This window comes from Gavialis gangeticus, unplaced genomic scaffold, assembly GCF_001723915.1.
Source record: "Gavialis gangeticus isolate Ggan-Ray unplaced genomic scaffold, GavGan_comp1, whole genome shotgun sequence".
NCBI classification, from domain to species: domain Eukaryota; kingdom Metazoa; phylum Chordata; order Crocodylia; family Gavialidae; genus Gavialis; species Gavialis gangeticus.
In genome coordinates, this window is record NW_017729011.1 from 24,444,313 (window position 1) to 24,463,005 (window position 18,693).

The 18,693-nt window shown below is 40.2% G+C and overlaps 1 protein-coding gene across 4 annotated transcripts in view; it reads right to left on the reverse strand.

Annotated features, from left to right (window-relative positions):
• Positions 1-18,693, reverse strand: part of DENND1A (DENN domain containing 1A) — a 344,343-nt gene that overhangs the window by 207,817 nt on the left and 117,833 nt on the right. For all 4 annotated transcript variants that reach the window (XM_019510878.1, XM_019510876.1, XM_019510880.1 and 1 more), the window contains exon 5: positions 10,482-10,601. In XM_019510878.1, coding sequence (XP_019366423.1) covers positions 10,482-10,601 — 120 coding nt within the window. The remainder of the gene's footprint in view (positions 1-10,481; positions 10,602-18,693) is intronic.

Below are 18,693 nucleotides of genomic sequence, written 5' to 3' on the forward strand. Positions count from 1 at the left end.
TTAAAAATTTAAAATTTAAAAAAAAAAAAAAAAAAAAAAAAAAACTTAAATAAACCCTTCACTTGGTTTAACATAAAGATTTTTTTTTGTAAAGGGCAGGGGTTTCAACTCAACAGGCAACACCATAAAGTTAAAGTTCCATTAAAAGAATAAAACCATTTTCTAGCAACCTTAATAATCAAGGTTTTCATCAGGTAATCAACTGGAAGACAAGTTAATTATATAGCTCCATCTATCCCCAGCCTACTCCCTGGTCCACAATGAGTAGAACCTTATACTTTGCAAGTAGTTGAAATGAAGCATTTCATTGCTTACCCAAAGCAAAGCATTCCCCCTCCTCAGAGACCACAGCTTGTGCTATATTCCACCTAGCACTTATACAGGTATGTTTATGGATGTGTTATGCAGTAGTTGGGCTACTCACCAACATTAAGATAAGCCTGAACTAAGAATCCTGAGACAAGACCTTGAAGTGGGTTAAATTACGAACTATAACAGAATCTGCTGAGGGAAGAAAAAAGCAAGCTCAGTGGAACAACTGAGTGAAGAAATACCCTGTGTAAAGATTCTAGCCCTCTCATGTTGGGTAAATCAGACCATTATTTGTTAAATTATTTACTGTATTATAGCTAAGGGATAAAGAGATCTGAACACGAAATGCTGTTTCTTTACATGTTGTGTTGGGCCATGTCAGTGAAAAGCGGAAAGCTCCAGGACGGTGGTTCTCAACCTCACCAGATTCCTTCGTTGGACTTGAGGCACCCCCGAATTCCTATTAGAAATCTCTTGGTTTATCTCATGAATCACACATAGGTGTCTGAACACCAACCAGTGCAAAAACCGCACAACATCCTTAAAGGATCCTGTGCACCCCAGGATGCCATGGCACCCTGGTTGAGAACCACTGCTCCAGGAGATCCCAGGACCAGCCCTGTTACTATTTTAAACAAATATTCTGTGATACAGCTCAGGATTTTCCTCTTCAAAACTGCTTGAAAGACATGTCAAACTTAAACAGAATGTTGATTTTTTTTTGAGTTAAGGGGTATCACAATCTAGCGAGTTAAGTTTCTACTGCATACACACAAACAGTGGTACACAGGTCCCTAAAGCTGTTTGTCCCCTATGCATCAGTGCCCTGCCAGTTGGCAAGACTGAGCCAGGAAGCTGTCAATTCCAATTGAGTTTAGGCGATGGAGTCCTATTAAAGAAGTCTTGCTGGTTAAGGGGCGGCCACTGTTTCCAAAGCATGGGAAAAAAAAGCTCTGCTTTCCTTAGATTTGCGCTGGCAACTTTCACTGACTAGAGTTTTCAAGGAGCTATGAATGAGTTTAACAAAGGAGTTCTGTGGCTAGTTTCTGGCTGAAATCCATGTCAACAGTTTTTAAGGTCACAGGTCACACTAACTAACATTTATTCCCAGCAGACCCTGCTCTAAACACAAGCTGTAAGTAGTACAAATTTGGAATTTTTCTGTAATCCCTTGAGATATTCCTGATCCTTCCACATGTTTCTGCTCAATTAAAAACAATTCTCACTTTGCACCACAAGAGAGGCCCCCACTCAGAAATCTTATTCTATCCTTAGGAAAAATGGACAAAGACTGCAATCAAAAGGAGAGGGAAGGGGGAGTGCAAGGGGAATTCACAACAAAATCACACCAAAAACCTCAGATGACTCCATACAGAATCGCAGTCAGTTAGTTGCATTTTCTGCCATCTGTCACATACTATTACAGACCTGATTCTTTTCATCTTCAAGTAAGAGAGGTGCAAAGCTCAACTATTTCGACGGAGAGGAGTTTCCACACAAACATTTCTGCATTTCACTTGAGAAGAGCATTTCACTTTGGATATAAAACCACCAGAAAAATCTCAAAGAAGGTCATATGAAGCTGGGGCCCTGCATGGTTATAACGCAACGGCACCAACTTCACCTGGGGGACTCACCAACCTAAACGAACCTGGCAAAGCTTTGGTTTTGTTAAAAAATAAATAAATAAATCAGAGCCAAGTGCATTATTTTCAGTTTTAATTAAGCTTCCCCCAAATCTAATTATCTCACACTAGGTACTGTAGACTGCTACTTCATACAACCAACCGATCAGACATTTCCAAAAATAGCCTTCTGAGAATGGGAGCTGGAACACGACCTGCGGACAGGAACTAGAGAGCTCTTACTTAAAGATCAAGTCAAGATCTTCTATGGACTTCAAGCACTGAAAACGAATAAGTAATTTCTCCTGAGATACCTCCTTCGCGCACAGGACCCCATCTAGTACTCCAGACACCTACAGCGCAATAAAAAACAATAATCATCTCCCCCCACATTTCAGTGATCAGCAGATGCCCCTCTCAGAAGGCTTGACAATGAACGTTAACAGGCAATTTGGGTCTCCAAGGAACAGTGGGCCAGCATTTACCAAAAGCCTTCCAAACCTATTTGGCATTCAAAACAATGATTTGTAATACCTGAAATGTCAATGATATTCTGCTATTTACATGAGACAAAAATCTCAACTAAATCTTTACTGGATTTCCTGCAGTTTACAAAGCAACATACTTAAACGTCCATGTGGGCATTTATTGAAATTTGTGATGAACTTTTTTTATTTTATTTATTTATTTATTTATTTTACAAGTTTAGTGTCCAAAATGGACCAACAGACTAACAGGCATGGTGCCTGGCCTTATGAATCTAGACCCAACATCCTGTACTGCTCTAGAGCTCTGCTACCTCCCTGGAAAATATATGTAAACAAAGGAAATCAAGAGCTAAATGATATTAAACAAATTATACATTGTTTTAAACACTGTACCAAGACAGCCAACATGAGAAAATGGATTGAAAAAGTCTTTAATACAGGGAGTATACACAGAAGACAGGCTCAAACTGCTGTCAGAAATATTAAAATTATCATTTTTTCTTTTAAGTAAAATAAAAAAAAGGTTTTTATAAACAGAAAATGAACAGCACCATGGTATATAATATTTTATGTATTATTTGAAGGCAATCTTTATACACTTAGGAGCCATACCTATTTCAATGCATTTTGGCTTGTTATTGGACAAAGAACTATAGCTGAAAATACTGGACTGAATAAGTGGACTAAATCACAGTGTACAAATACTAAGAAACTGGCCTCCAAGCCAGTGTCTGAAACAGCATAAAGCTCATAAATTACACCTGTAACCTTGAATTTGTAATAAATATCCCTTTTATATTAAGGGTAGAAAAATATTTTCAAGCAGATTTGGGTAGCTTAAAATGTATTATTTTAGCCATTTGTGTACTAGATTGGAAATGTCTTTTTGAAGTTTCAGGTGTATATTATCAATGAAAAAAAGTCGACATTTTAAAAACAGGGTCATAATGAAAATCCCCATGAACCTCTATTAGTTTAGTTTTGTATATCTGTTCTTTTACATAATATAATTTTTTTTAGAAAGATTAAAAAGCATCCTGCTTTATTATGCCTTACATTTCCTTTTCAACCAAATGCTTGCAAGTTTAAACAGTTGTTAGTATACACTTAAAATTGCCATTTAAACTTTGTTTCAAACATTTTAATGCAGTATATTTCATAAGCAAATATTTTACTTTCAAGATTAAGTAATCAGAAGGGAAAAAAAGTCATTTGACTAGCTACTGCTCTCTTAATGAAGGATTCTTCAAAAACTAATAAGTAGTTCCTGCATCAAATGCTGGAAACATTTCAGAAGATAAAAACGCAGGCTTTTGAAAAAATTACCAACTTGTTAGTTGTATCATATAAACATGCTGAAAAAGGGCATCAAAAAATCTTCAGAACAAGTTATCAGCATTTTTACATTCCCTAACATGAACTTTTCCTTCCTTTACCATTTCAGAGACAGCTTCTAAAGCTGTTAAGAGCCCCAGATTTTCGAACACACAATAGTCAGAGACACACAAACAAAAACAGCTCGGAGTAAAACCACATCTTTTAAAGAACTATTTCTGCACATAAAAAGTTGAAATGATTCCCTGGAACAAAGCCACAGTCCTTGGAACAAAGCCTCGTGTGCTCAACAGTTGAAACTTTTGTGCTGCCTTATACTCTTTTCTGCTCCTGAAAAACTTGCGGCAGCCCAAGACTACCCCACTTGCAATTTAAGTTGTGAGTTCTGGTCCCCCTATGAGAGCAAAACATCTCGTACAAGAAGGATCTTGTACAACCCAACATGGGCAATATTTATTTGTTTAATCCAGTGAAAGAGCAGAAAATACTAAACACTATTATGAAGCTTTAGCTTGCACTGCAAACCAAAGGCACCACCTATTTCCAGTCTTCACACAAAATACCTTCAGGCTGCTATCTCAGAACATTTTTTTTTTACCTTACATATCCTTAAAATGGCTTATTCCCAGGCCCCTTCTTCAATATTGCTGTGTTCTTCTAGCAAGCAACGCTGCACACAAAACACCCCAACCATTTGTGTCTCTCTTTGTCTCTCCAGGCATTCATTAGTGGGACATTAATAGAAACAGGTGCAACTAAAAATCACCTGGCATCAATGCAAGACTAGCAGAGAAGCTATTTATGAAAAACAAATACTGGATTCTTATGCAACCATCCAGTGCAAGCTATCCTTAGGAATGCTCCACTATGGCATACTGCCTAAGCAATTAAATTTAAGCAGGAAAGAAAATATGCAGAAAATTAAAAATTCTGCTGAACGCAGAATTTCAGACCAAGTACTGTCTTCACCTTCAAAGTAAAATGTATACCTGTGTAACACAAGCCCTTGGTCTTGACCACCGTTTAGTAAGGGGCTAGGAACAAGTATTTATTATTACAATACAACCTCAAACCTCTTTGGGGTTCTGCAAGGCTGCTCTATGAAATCAGCTATCTGGATCCAAACAGCACAGCCTGAGAAGTCAGACTTGATATCTTGAGATGAAAAAAAGCGCACATCTCATCTCTAGGAAATTCACACTATCCCTTTACCATCAATGGCATGCTCTTTCTTACTCTCATCTTACTTCTTCAGCATTGTGATGACCATGAGGGAGAAAGCATATTGTGCCACTGCCCTCAATCTCAAATTAAGGGAATATAAACATACCAGTAAGCAGGATACAATACAGCTGCCTGATCAAGGAAAGACTACTGAAAGCACAGGAGAGGGACATAAAGTAGGCAATTAAGTCATAACGGATACCTAGCTGCATCTGAGCCAGGATTAGACCGTCCATTTTAATACATGGAGTAACTGCTTCTTGGAACAGCAAGTTCTAGACTGCACAGGAGAGACCCTGGACTTACTTAGTGATTCTCAACCAGGGTGTTGCAGCACCCTGGGGTGCCTTGAGATCCTTTCAAGTGTACCTCTGGGTACTACACAAGGTTAGCACTGAGGTGTGCAAACAAGAAAAACCCAGCGATTTCAAATCGGAATCCACAGTGTTAGAAACATTCTGACCTGTTGTGATCCGAGTTCTTTGTCCCAGAAGAATTGGTCTGTTGGTCAAAACCAACTGAAAACTAAGAGCTGAAATTTTCTGAGGGGTGCCCTTAATCTAACACGTTGGAGAACCCTGCTCTAACTAGCATGCAAGCCTTGGCTGAAGTACAGGCTCTAAAACTGAGCCATTAAGCTGTAAGTGACCATAATATAATTAAGTTCAACAGCCTGTGGGCGAGAACGCACTAGCTCTAGGATTGATATTAAACCTTAAAAAGAAGCTAGTGAACGAGACCTAACATCAAAAGTGAGGAAATGAAATCCCAGACTTCGTGATTTAGACATGCTGCAGCAGAAGGTATGCATCCTCCTAAACAAAATGAAAGCAGAAAAAATAAGCCAACACAATTAAATGGGAAGTTTCAAGAGGTTGCCCGAGCCAAAATGGAAACCCTGAACAAAGACAACCAAAAGGAACAAATTAAGAGAGGTAAAATGGAAATTAGGAAGGTTACACAGAAACAGAGAGAAAATAACTTAAATCATTTCTCATTTCTTAGTTTCCTGAAGCAGGGCAACTGAAGAGAACTTGGAGGAAGCAGTCCCAGCACTGTATCAGGAAGGAAGGGAGAATTGGGCCACTACAGGAAAGCTGAGTGGTTGGTCCTCAGCCCAGAGGACATCCTCCCTGGGGTTACAAAGACACACTCAGACTCTGATGGACTCCTTGGGCCCAGTTCTTTCACTGTCCCCTTCTGTTGTATGATTTTACTGAGGCTGAGCCAAGCAGAATATTATTTTTTGTCACTGAGATTATACCAGTGAATGAATAAACATTTGCAAGGTCAATCAGTGCAATGGCAATAAGCAGAAAGCAAAAATGAAGATCCGATCAATACCTTCCAGTCTCTTCCACTCCTTGGAGGGATACCCAACGTGTAGGAGATCGAGAAAGGCAGCCTTCCCACAGGAGGGAGGAAAACCAGGACGCCCAAGCACATCCCATTAGCGACTTACAGAACAGAGCTGGAGAGACAATTATTGCCGAACTTGTGCAAAAGTTTCCTGTTTCTGCATTAACAGAAGCGTTCTTTACCTCCAGTACACAGAAAACAAGGAAGACAACCATGCTTCTACTGGAAACTGTGATTTACCCTGAAATAGTTTTGTAAGTAATAACTCCCCTAGGCAAGGCCAAAAACATGCAGTCTCAATCTAGTCAATTCCTGGAAACACAATGAGTCAGCCCATTAGCTAGGCAAACGCATCAGGACTGGGTAGGTTTCCCCTGGCCCTCTTTTACGCTCAAATCCTGCTGCACTTAAATCAATTCTTACTCGTCGTCTCTCTCTCTCTCTCTCTCAAGGAAAGCTCCCTTTGAAGTCAGTGGAGTTCTGCCTAAATACTGAGCACCAAAAAAAAAGCCTAGAGGACCCTGAGATTCAACTCCTATTAAAAAAAAAATTCCCCCAGAATGCTGACTGGGAACCAACTGAAAGCTGTATCTAAAATTTATAAAGAGCAGCTGCTGAGCAGTTCGGTCCAAACTCTAATCTACAAAGAAGCTATTACAAGGATTTCACAGTGGATTTTAAAAACCCACCTCTTCATTATTCAGCCCCCAAACAAACCAACAGACCAAACTCTGCAAGTGACATCAGCCATTTTTATGCTCTCATGTGCCCTCTGCTGTCTTAAGTGAAGAAGTTAACATTATTCCCAGGGCTGCGTGGAAAAGAAAGCTCGAGTCATCAATAATCCTGGTGAACAACATTTCAGCCAACTCACGCTAGTGTCAAGATTAGTTAAAAATAGGTGGAGGAAAAAGGAGACGGAGTTCAGGGGAGAGATAGAAAGTCAGTAAGTCTTAACCAATGGACAAAACCCAGCAACACGCAAAATTCACACTTAACTTACAGAGAAGCTAAAAAAATAAAAAAGCAGAGCTGTGGAAACAATGCTTCTTTAACAAAAGCAGGGAAAATATGGAAATAAGTAAAAGCAAAAAAAGCAAGTTTGCCAGAAGTATCTTTATTTAAAAAATAGAAAACATCTATACTGATGCCAAATTTCCAGTTACTGGGGCCCCAAAAAAGCCAAGAGTTCTTCCAAAATGGAAACCTCTTCCTGGTAATAACAACAGTAATGCTTTGACAATCATGCTAGTATAGGCAGAAGACAGGGCATCATGGCACCTTACAGACTAACTCATTCATAGTGCCAGAGCATCCTAGCAATAATGACCATTACTTAAATCAAAAGCTCTCTCTAAAACAAAACTGTATTCAATACCAACAAATGATTTGCTATCAAGTTTTTGTTTTTAACAATAAAGTAGCCTTTGATGAAAATTAAAGCACACACCCCCTCCGTAGGTGTTGCATATACAATATCTGCCATTTAAAAATCAGCTCCCTTCTTTGAAGTGGAAAGGAACCCTGCCCTATATTACAACTCAGGCCCTCATTAAAACAACGAATGCTCACTATACACAGGCAGCGCTCATTGTATTTTAATGAGCATCACAATCCTCTTGCCAGGAGATAACTTGCAAATGTGGGTATGAAGAGGCCATTCTGCAGTGACATCCCGACCTCATTCCGATGCCTTCCTCAATTTCCAGGTTAGTGCAACTGGTTTATCATTAAGTCAGTCATTAACTCACATTTATCATCTAAAGTGCTACTGAGAAGTGGAGAAGCAGTGTAATATTCCCCCATATGGAAGGGCACAAGGAGGAGGAACATGACTCCAGGATTCCAATGATCTGAGCCTCTCAAGGCTGAAAGTTTTCTTATGAGGGAATAAGTTGTCTGAAAAGGTAACTAGCTGAGACACTCACTTACACTACTGTCCCTTTGTGATGCTTCCTTTAACAAAGCAAAAAAGTTTCTACATTATTTTTCCAGAAGTGACAGGGACAAAACGGTCTAAGGATTATGGGAAATTCTTGCAACAAGCAAACAAGGGGATAGGAAGCAATGGAGGGTTTTTTTGGTTGGGCTTTTTTTTTTTTTAATTTTTTTTCCCTACTGTTATTTTGTGATCCTGAGAAGAAAGGCGCTGACTTGGTGCACAACAGCTTTATATAGTTTTCAATAACTTCTGAACAAGATGCTACAAAATCTAGTCAGTTAATTAAACCAAATATTACATTTTCTCTCATGAGTTCACATGTAAAAAGAGCACTGTAAATGAGGCCCGTGGGCCCAATTCTTCCCCTGCTACAGCTATTCCATGTGGAGGGTATCCTCTCTTTTTGCTCTGCCAGGGATGGAAGCATGAAGCACCAGGCTATAGCCTTCTCTGTGTCCTTCCCTGTTCTCCAGGCATTCGTGCAACCTCAGGGATCTGGCAACAGGGCCACTATTCAGAGGAGACTGGTCAAACTTATATAGTTATTTTTTATTATTTTTGCTTCTTAAGTTTCCATTAAACAGCAAGTGTTATCTTCAGTAACCAGAGACTCCCCCGTCCCCAAAAAAGAGCTTATTAGCTTACTAATCACCTAGGAGAATGGCTCCAGCAAAGTGCCTGAAGAGAGGTTTCCATCACTCCAGAACATGGTCCACACAATGGGATTATTACTGTCCCCAAATTGCTTAAGTTCAAAGAAAATACAGTCACTTCTGCTGTGGAAACATCCTCCTTCCTGCCACCACAGCAGAGAGGGAGGTGGAGCACTGACTTCTCCAGCTTTCTCTGACTCAGCAGGACGGGTCTGACTGATCAACCACTGCTGGCACTGCCATGCAGCACAGGCACAAACTCACCCACATTTTGTGGCCTTCCCCTGTTCTCAGAGCATTCAAACGCCTTGTGTACTAAACAAAGAAGGATGACCATCCTGCTTTTAGACATAAGCATGTGATGACATTCACTTCAATGGCATTACATGCAACCCACAGGGAGAGTATACTCCTATACCTACAGTTGTCACCCAGATTTTTCAAGTTTCTCCCTCTGTCTCCCCAGTAAACAAAGTGCATTTTCCAGTAATGAATATGCAGCGTGTCCTATGACACTATTGTCAGCACAGGGCTGAAATTTTTCTAGCCAGACAGGATTTCCTTGCAATAGGCTCTCTTGGAAACATACCACTATGCAGTATGGTAGAGCTACAGGGGGAGGTACCTGCTCCCTCACCACCTTCTGCAAAACAGGCCAGGAGTTCAGTCAACTGCTTGCCATTTTTAGGTAAGATTTCTACCATCTTTACCTGGACTATACCAGGAATGCTTCCCCTAGCTCTCCCTACCTCTCCACACACCTCTGCTGAAAGGTGGAAGGCAGGCTGCCACTATACCTAGTTAGCAGCAGCAACCACCAAGGAGCAGCATACATGGAAAAGCTTCACTTCCCTAACAGAAGGTTCCCAGCAGGAGTCTGGCAACCAGGATATCTAAAATCAGATTTCCTTCACCTTTCCTTTGTGGCAAAAGGAAGTAGAAAAACTAACGAAGGACAGCTCCAAAGCCTGCTGGCTCCAAGGAGGCATCAGGATTTACTTTGATACTCCAGCCCTCTCATTCATTGCTTCCACTCTGAGAAGCACACTATTTCTGATTCCCAGTAACAGTATTCACAGCTAAGCTAGATTGCCTTCACATATCCATCAATTGAAGGAAGTGAGGTTCATAGCCATAGACTTTTGGGATATGTAACGTATTAGCAAAATATTCTCTCAGTTACCAACAGATGCTTTGTTAATAAAACTTGCATATACAAATGTCCATGAAATGTCTTAACAGAATCAATTGTGACAGTTAAAGATAACGGCTGCCATCATGCTATGTCATGTCAAATTACTACACAGAGACATTGATTTTTTTCACATTGTTAAGAACATTAACTACAAACAAATATACTTATCTATAGAGGAACCCGAAGTGCAAGAATATTTTGCACTATTTCTCCCAAAGTGCAGTGACTTTGAGGACCAGATAGAGAAATCATTCTCAACAGCTGGAAAAAATAATTGCAGTGTAACAAAAGCAAAGGGCAACACTGTTTCCCAAAGATAGCCAATTGCTGGACCACATACAAACTTACCTTAAGATACAGAAGCAGCTCTTGGCCCCAGAAGATAAGCGGCAGAATCCAAATCTCTGTTTGCTGTCAATGTCAGTGAGTACAAATGTAAAGTTCTGGCCAACTTGGCCAACTGTATGGCTGAAAATAAAGAGAACAAAAGGAAAAAGTTAATGCACAGTTAATTCAGCGCTAGAAATATCTAATCAGACTAAGTCACTGAACCTGAAAGCATTTCCTCTCTCAGCAGAGATTCTTTGAAAATTAATGGAGTATTTACACCCTCTGAAAGTGCAAACTTGAATCTGTCTCCCTTGGTTTAATTTTTTTGGCTGGGGGGTGGAGAGAGGTGGAGATAGCAGGAGGGGGAAGGATGTGGAAGGGGAGTGGGGAAAAATAGTCTTACATTTTTAAACAAAGAATGATATGACTTTTGGGTATGTTTAACACTGTACACACAGTACCAGCTAAACATTCAATCCAAAACATTTCTTCTCCTCCTTAACTCTAGGGTTTATTTTATTTGCTAACTTTCTGGCTTTGCATAATGTATTAATATTTGACTGTAAAATGTGAGTGGCCATTTTTCCCATTTTCTAAATAAGTTCAGAATGGATAAGACACAACACTAAAGTGTATGGAGTATGGAGCATTCCCAGATGTTTTCCCCCTTTTGTGTATGCAACCACACAATTCTCTCCCTAAGGTAATAATAGCTCACCTTTAGCTGATACTAACATTAGTGAAAAGTATATGAAGGGTAAAAAACTTCTTAACAATAATCAGCCTATGAGAATATCTATTCACAGTTAAAACGTGCAACTTTATGGTGTACAACGCAGAAAAAAAAGAAAACCCACAATGTACCCAATAAAAGGGAAACAAACTTTTATTTCCTAACACTAGAATTCATGAAAGATATTACTCCTAGTAGTTTGAGGTCTCTCCCAAATACCATCTTTTACATTACACACAGTACTTTTTTTAAAGGTTTAATTTCAAAATGAAACACATTAAATATTTCATGCAGTGTTATTTGATTTCTTGAAATATTACCACGTCTGTCTAAATCTCACCAAACACAGAAATGCTTGTTTATGATGGTGGCAGACCGTATGAAAGACTAGGATTAAGTATACCCTGGGCTTCATTCACCACCAAGTCACTCCAGTTTTGCACTGGTATAATTTCATTGTTTTAATTAAAGTTACAGTAATAGTGTTGAAACCAGGCCCAATAAATTCAGAGGAAATGTTATTAATCATGTTTTATTAATCCAGATTAATAATTATGGTCATTTGAGAATTTGTGCAAGTTTGAATTAAAGAATATAAAATGTGAAGTGTCCATTTTGTGTTCAAAGTACTTTCCTGTCTTTTTAGGGCTTACAGCAAACGGTGGCAATTGACTAGTTTCTGTGCATGCAAGTATGAAGTACATTAACTTAATCCTGCTTATCAAAAGGAGAATAAAAAAAAAGGAAAATTCTTGCTGACTTCAGACTCACTAAGATATGGACAAAAACCTTAAGACGGACAGAAATATCAGGTTCTGAGTTTATTTTAAAATCTATACAGCTACTTACAAGACTATCAATGAATGTCCAGTACAAACCAAAAAAAGGCAGATTTTCACAAATAGAGGCTTGCAATACAGGCCAAGAAATTCCACTACCCAACTTAAAGGGGAAAAAACCCTCTCAATGGATTTGAAAAGAGAAAGAAAAAGAATGCTGGAGGGCTAAAGACAGACCATTTCTCCAAATCAAAGATGAACTGAAAGGAAGGAATTTTAAAGCAACTCAACAGTCAGAAAATTAGGTAGTGTAAGTATCACTATTCTATGGCTTGCTAAATGCCAAGAGAACACACATTTTTATAAACTGCACAGACCTGTCAGGGGGAGACCCAGAGAGCCCCTATTATTCCTGTTATGTTTTATCTGTAAAGCTGGGATGTAAAGTTACTATGGTGATTTAATTCTGTTTTAAAAGAGGATTATATGCTTAATTTTAACAAGGTTGAGATCTGAGGGTGCGTGAAAAATAGCATCCTAACTGACCATTAAAATGACAGCAGAGGGAAGAAGCAAGCTGCATTTGAGGAAGGGAGGAGATTGTTTATTAAGCTACTGAGAGACGAGTTGGTAGAGAAACCTGGGATAACAGCTTCAGATGTTGTGTGGCTCTTTTATCTAAAATTATTTAAGGCATGCTTGCTGGCTATGCACAAAGGCCCCATTTTGGGCCCGGGGCTCAACTCTGTTCTTTAAATGCATGTAAAATAGTCACCTTGGAATTAAGCAAGGTGCCAAGAATCACTCTGATCACTTTGCCTGTTTTTATATTCCTCCCTTCTTATATGTTCTAGCATTTTAGATTGTAGCCTTAGGAGCAGGGCTGCCTTCTTAACAGCTTGTCCATCATCTAACACAAGGCCATGATCCTGAGTGGGAGGAGGAAGAGTAGAGAAACAAGAAAACCAGAAGCTGGCAACAAAAGAACTGAGTAAAAGGAGACAAGTGGGAACCAAGAGCCCAAAAGTGACATCCACAATTCAAACCAAAAAGCACATGAACTTGTTTCTGATGTCCAGATTTGCTCACATTCAGGGGTGGCAGAACATCTTCCTTTCCTACCACTTTTGTACCCCCCTGCCCCCCAGCTGATGCCCCAATACCACAGGGAAGGGAGACAGGCCATTGCCTCTGTTCCATGTGGCTGAAGGGCCAATGAAGCTCTTTAAGCTCCTAGTCATTTCTTTTCATTACTGTAGTAGCATATGCCAACATGGATAAACCGTCCCTATTCATAGCTTATTTTCCTTGGTATGCAAAATAACAGAATAAATGATGAATGTACTGACAAACAGAAATCATTCATACGGAGAATGACTGTCCATGTATCAAAACAGACAGTTTTTGGACTATTAAAACTGGGGCAGACAACACACCATTGATCCATTTGTGCTCTTATCTTAAATAATTAATTAGTCTCCCACAGATTCATTCAGACATACCAGAACTCATGACTGAGGAAAGAGAGATGGGGGAAAAGGGGAAGAGGAGCACCCATTTCAGGATGGAAGTGTTACATCAGAAAGTACATATAGGTGAGAGGTATCAAGTGCCCAATAACATCTTCCAGGCACAGAGCACCCAGATATCATTTTGCATGCTACCTTTACATTCAACTTCTAAGCCAGGGCTTCAATGACTACATAGAAAACTCCCTGAAAACCACATTGCAAAAGAAGTCATCTGCATGCCTGATTACTAGGAAGCAGCCTTCAGCATTTTCTTCACAAAGCTTTTTTGCATCCAAGAAATGGCTGGAAGATGATATGCACTCAAGCTACACAAATGCCCTCCATATGCTTGCGCAGCAGAATGACAAATTTAGCAGAACACCCAGGTTTCTTGGATTCCTGGACGTGTGTGTCAGTGTCCCCCTTCCAGGTGAAGAAAGGGTATGCATCAATAATGACTTGGAGGAGGGAGACTAGTTAGACTTACAAGCCCAAAAGTGCCCTTTCCTCCTAACCAATTATCAATACACAGGACCCAATACTCTGGCGTTCATAAGGAGGAACTCCAATTTACCAGGATGAAGCACCACAATGCTAAAGCAGTTTTAAACCATCTAAGATGAAGTCATGGCCATGGAGATCAGGTTTGTCTTGGTCTGAACTTTGATTGGACCAAGCACGGTGATCTCCTGCGGATGGACAACAGCTATCTGCTTGGGGCATTCCATTCGTAAATTTACTCATCATCTGTCTTACTACAGCATTTACAGCCAAGTACTTGAGATAAGTTTACCCCAAGAAAGATATATCAACACTATCAAAATGGTGCCTCTGGGCCATTTTTCTTTTTTTTTTTTTTTTTCTTTCAAAATATTCTGACACTGGGGGGGAAAAAGACAGAGATTTTAGTGACTTCTCCCTCATTTGACTTGGATCCCGTCTGTCATGCTGGTCTGATGCTTGCTTAGAACTGCTCATCAAATGGACCTCATGTCTGCCAAAATATGCTTCTGCATACTGAGTATCTTCTAGCCCGGGAAATCTGAACCTACTCCTCTCCTTATATGCCACAATGCACACTCTTACGTGCTTGGACTGTTAAGAGTGTCAACTAAGTGTCAATTAATATTTTAATAGCGATCAATGTTATCACTGTATTTTAGACATCTGTATAAATGATATAATTAGACTGCATTGCCCAAAGAATTATGCAAGTCAAAGCAAACGTTACTTGCAGAAAACTACTGAGAGCTCTTTACCAATGACCAATACTTCTGCATTACTCATATGGTATGTACTGTATTTACTCAAATCCAAGACAAGGTTCCTCCTCTCCTTTAATGAAATGTGTTTTTCCATGTATACAATCTCATTATTAGGGGGTCATCTTAAATTCACAGTCACCTTGGATTCAGGTTAATATGGTATAAATGTGAAAATAATGGCATGGAGCCCTATTGTGGAAAGTTCTTCATACTCTTACAGATTCATGTTTGCGGTGACATTCTAATACCATGCTGCATTATTTTCTTCCTTTCCAGAACCGTCTTGGAGGTGCTCTTCCCAACAAAGAACAGAAGCTCCAGCATGGAATACACTGATGGCACTGATGAGCATTTTACACTGAAGCTCTTGGAGCATGCCTCAAGTGTACAATGATACCTTTGGCACACAAAAATAGCAGACTGCTTAACAGTAAGCTATCAATGACATAATGGCCAAAGGGTTCTCTTTACCCTCAAAATCATGATGAACTATATGCTGCCATTCTAAAAGCCACGCTCTGCAAAAAGCACAAAACTGCTTCAGGTGTTGACATCCAGTTGTCTGAAAGAGATGCGTCTAAAAACCGTAAGAACTTTGAAGAGGGCCCTTTATCAGTGCTCTGCTTCTCGGCATTTGGCAAGGGAACAATAGCAGCAACAGTACAGCTGGAAGAAGAGGGTGCCGCTTATGTATCGCTGTTGTCAAGAGCCATTCATTGAAAGGGCAACCTGGTAGGAATCTACAGGAAAAACTGCAGGAATTCTCAAGTATCTTGTTCATTTTCAGTGGGGCCCGTTGCAAGTCTATGACTGCACATGACACCAGACTTCATTATGGCTGTGAGTTTCACAGATTAACTAACTTCTATGGAAAAAAAATTAATGTCTGATATCACTACCATTAATTTGGCCGTTCACAGTGGTGGCTGAACACCCTTCAATAACCAAGTATGTCGGGTAGCCTATGTTAGCTTCTGTTCCTACCTCCACGAATTTATACAGGTCGTCTGTGTGGTGCTCTTAGAAAGCACCTTGAACTATGGAATCACTAACATCCTACCAGAGGATACTATGCTGTCAGTAATTATTAGAAAAAACCAATATATGAAACATCTGCAATTATTTAACAAAAGATACTCAATCTAATGCAGACAGATTCTACTGCTACAGTTACAACTAGCAAAAAACAAACTAGCAATTGGAAATCCAAGTGCTTATGGCTGAATCTGGTACAACGTTTCCATCCCTTACTTGTTCAGAAGGGTAACTTCAATTTTACTATATATAAAGCTGAAACTAACCCTCCACAGCCAGAACCCTAATAACTAGAGATCTGATCCAATATACTGTTTTTCAGGTACAGAAAGAGGATTAAAATCCCTCTGGAGCCAGTACTGGTTTGCTCCAGCAGTCACACCTCTAAGAATCATACTGGTTCAAAATTAAAGAGGATAGTGCTTTTGGTACAAAACATTTTTTTAACTTATGCTAAAATGTGAAAAGTTCACTAAGAATATGGGGGGAGGGAGGGAGCCTTCCAACAATGTCAGGACTCATTTCATTAACAGCTGCTTGTTCATTTCTTCCAGTCACTTTATTGCAAATACACTGTAAAAGAGATGAGTAGTCAAATGATAATGGTTAGCAACAGAAGAAGATGCATTTGATTTTAAGCTCATCACCCTGCAAGTTCTAGATACAGCATCTCAGAACAGGTATTTACCTGTAGCTATATTTGATTGCAGCCAAAGGCAAGAAGCGATTAGCACCTGTGAGTCAATACCAGCATCCCTTTTTAATTTGGTAATTTAAATATTTGAGTTCCAAGGATTTAAGAATATATGTTCTCTCTCATTGGTAATGGACAGCTAACGTGACTGGCTCATGATTAGTCAAATTTAACATTATAAGCAGATAGCACTGAACAGACATTAACCTGTTTTTGATAACTTTCTAGTAGGGTAGTTTGTAGGTGGGAGAAGCAGCAGCAGCAAATATCTGTTTAAGTCTATTTACAGACTTCACACACACTTAACTTATGGGTGTTCCATACTCTGAGAAGTGTTGGAAACCCATTACTTAAGTAATTTAAAAGTGGATAAAATTATTTAAAGGTGTTTTAAGAAACAAATCTCAGAGGCCTAAAAATAGATGTTAACTTAACGCCTTTCTGATCCCCTAAAGTCCAGGATGTTAAGAAACTGGAATGCATCAAGCGTATGACTAAAGAGTGAAAATATTAATGTCATTTCAGCTATAGTTAGTCTCTATTAAGTTCTTTCCATTTTTGACCTGGAGGGATGTGGGCAGTGGGGATCCTCAGGGCTCAGTCCTCAGGCCCGCACTGTTCAACATCTTCATCAGCGACTTGGACAAGGGGGTAAAAAGGACCCTGTTCAAATTTGCTGATGACACTAAGATGTGGGGAGATGTGGGCACGCTAGACGAGAGGGACAGGCTACAACTGGATCTGGACAGGCTACGGGATGGGCGGATGAGAACAGGATGGGATTCAATACTGACAAGTGCAAGGTGCTGCACCTGGGGAGGAAGAACCAGCACCATACCTACAGGCTGGGGAACTCCCTGCTCGTCAGTGCAGAGGCAGAAAAGGATCTTGGAGTCATCATTGATGCCAAGATGAACATGGGCCGGCAGTGTGGGGACGCAGTCAGGAAGGCCAACCGCACCTTGTCATGCATCCACAGATGCATCTCGAGCAGGTCCAAGGAGGTGATCCTCCTCCTCTATGCAGCACTGGTCAGGCCGCAGCTAGAGTACTGCGTCCAGTTCTGGGCACCGCACTTCAGGAGGGATGTGGACAACATGGAGAGGGTGCAGAGGAGGGCCACTCACATGATCAGAGGGCAGCAGGGCAGGCCCTATGAGGAGAAGCTATGGGACCTGAACCTGTTCAGCCTCCACAAGAGAAGGCTGAGGGCGGGATCTGGTGGCCGTCTATAAACAGGCCAAGGGAAACCAGCAGGCAATGGGAGAGTCCCTGTTCCCCCAAGCACTACCGGGAGTAATGAGGAATAATGGCCATAAATTGACTGAGAGTAGATTCAGGCTAGAAATCAGGAGGCGCTACTTCACAGTCAGGGTGGCTAGGATCTGGAACCAACTTCCAAGGGAAGTGGTGCTCGCTCCTACCCTGGGGGTCTTCAAAAGGAGGCTGGATAATCACCTAGCTGGGGTCATTTGACCCCAGCAGTCTTTTCTGCCCATGGAAGGGGGTCAGACTTGATGATCTGCTTAGGTCCCTTCCAACCCTACCAACTATGAAACTATTACACACAAATTATTACAGTTTTGATTTTTTCTTCAGCACTTTACATAGCTGCAAAAAACTAAGGACAATATACTTAAGCAATATGCTAAATATTCTTATGCAGAATAGGAGCAGATATATCTATCAACAAAAGGAAAAAAATGAAGCTGACCTTACTTGCTTTCAGTAAATATAGGATGTACAGGAAAACAGAAACAATATCAGGTTACACTTATAAAGAAAGGGAATGAAGATGAGCCAGAACAGTGAACATTAAATAGCAGAAGCATTTGTAAGTGTTCACTTAGAAGTCAATTAGTGTGGGTAAAAGGACTCATGACCGCCCACAGGACTGGAATCTTACTTATCCACAAGGTCAAGTTCAGCACAGATACTGCCAGGGCAAGCTTCCCCTTAGCACTGTCTCTTCAATGTGTCCCAATCCTGACCTGGACTGATCACCTCAAAGGTTGAAAGAGCAATTAGTCCTCAACATCTATTCAGCTCCTGGCCTTCCTATTGAGACTGAAGAAAAAGGACAAGCTGCGGTGGTGGTTTCAGAATGTAGACACCTGTCCCTCTAGAAACCAGACTGAGATTATCAATTCATGTCAAAGTCCAATTAAAGGTTTTCCAAAGATTACCTTTAGGCTTTACTGACTTGTCCTTTT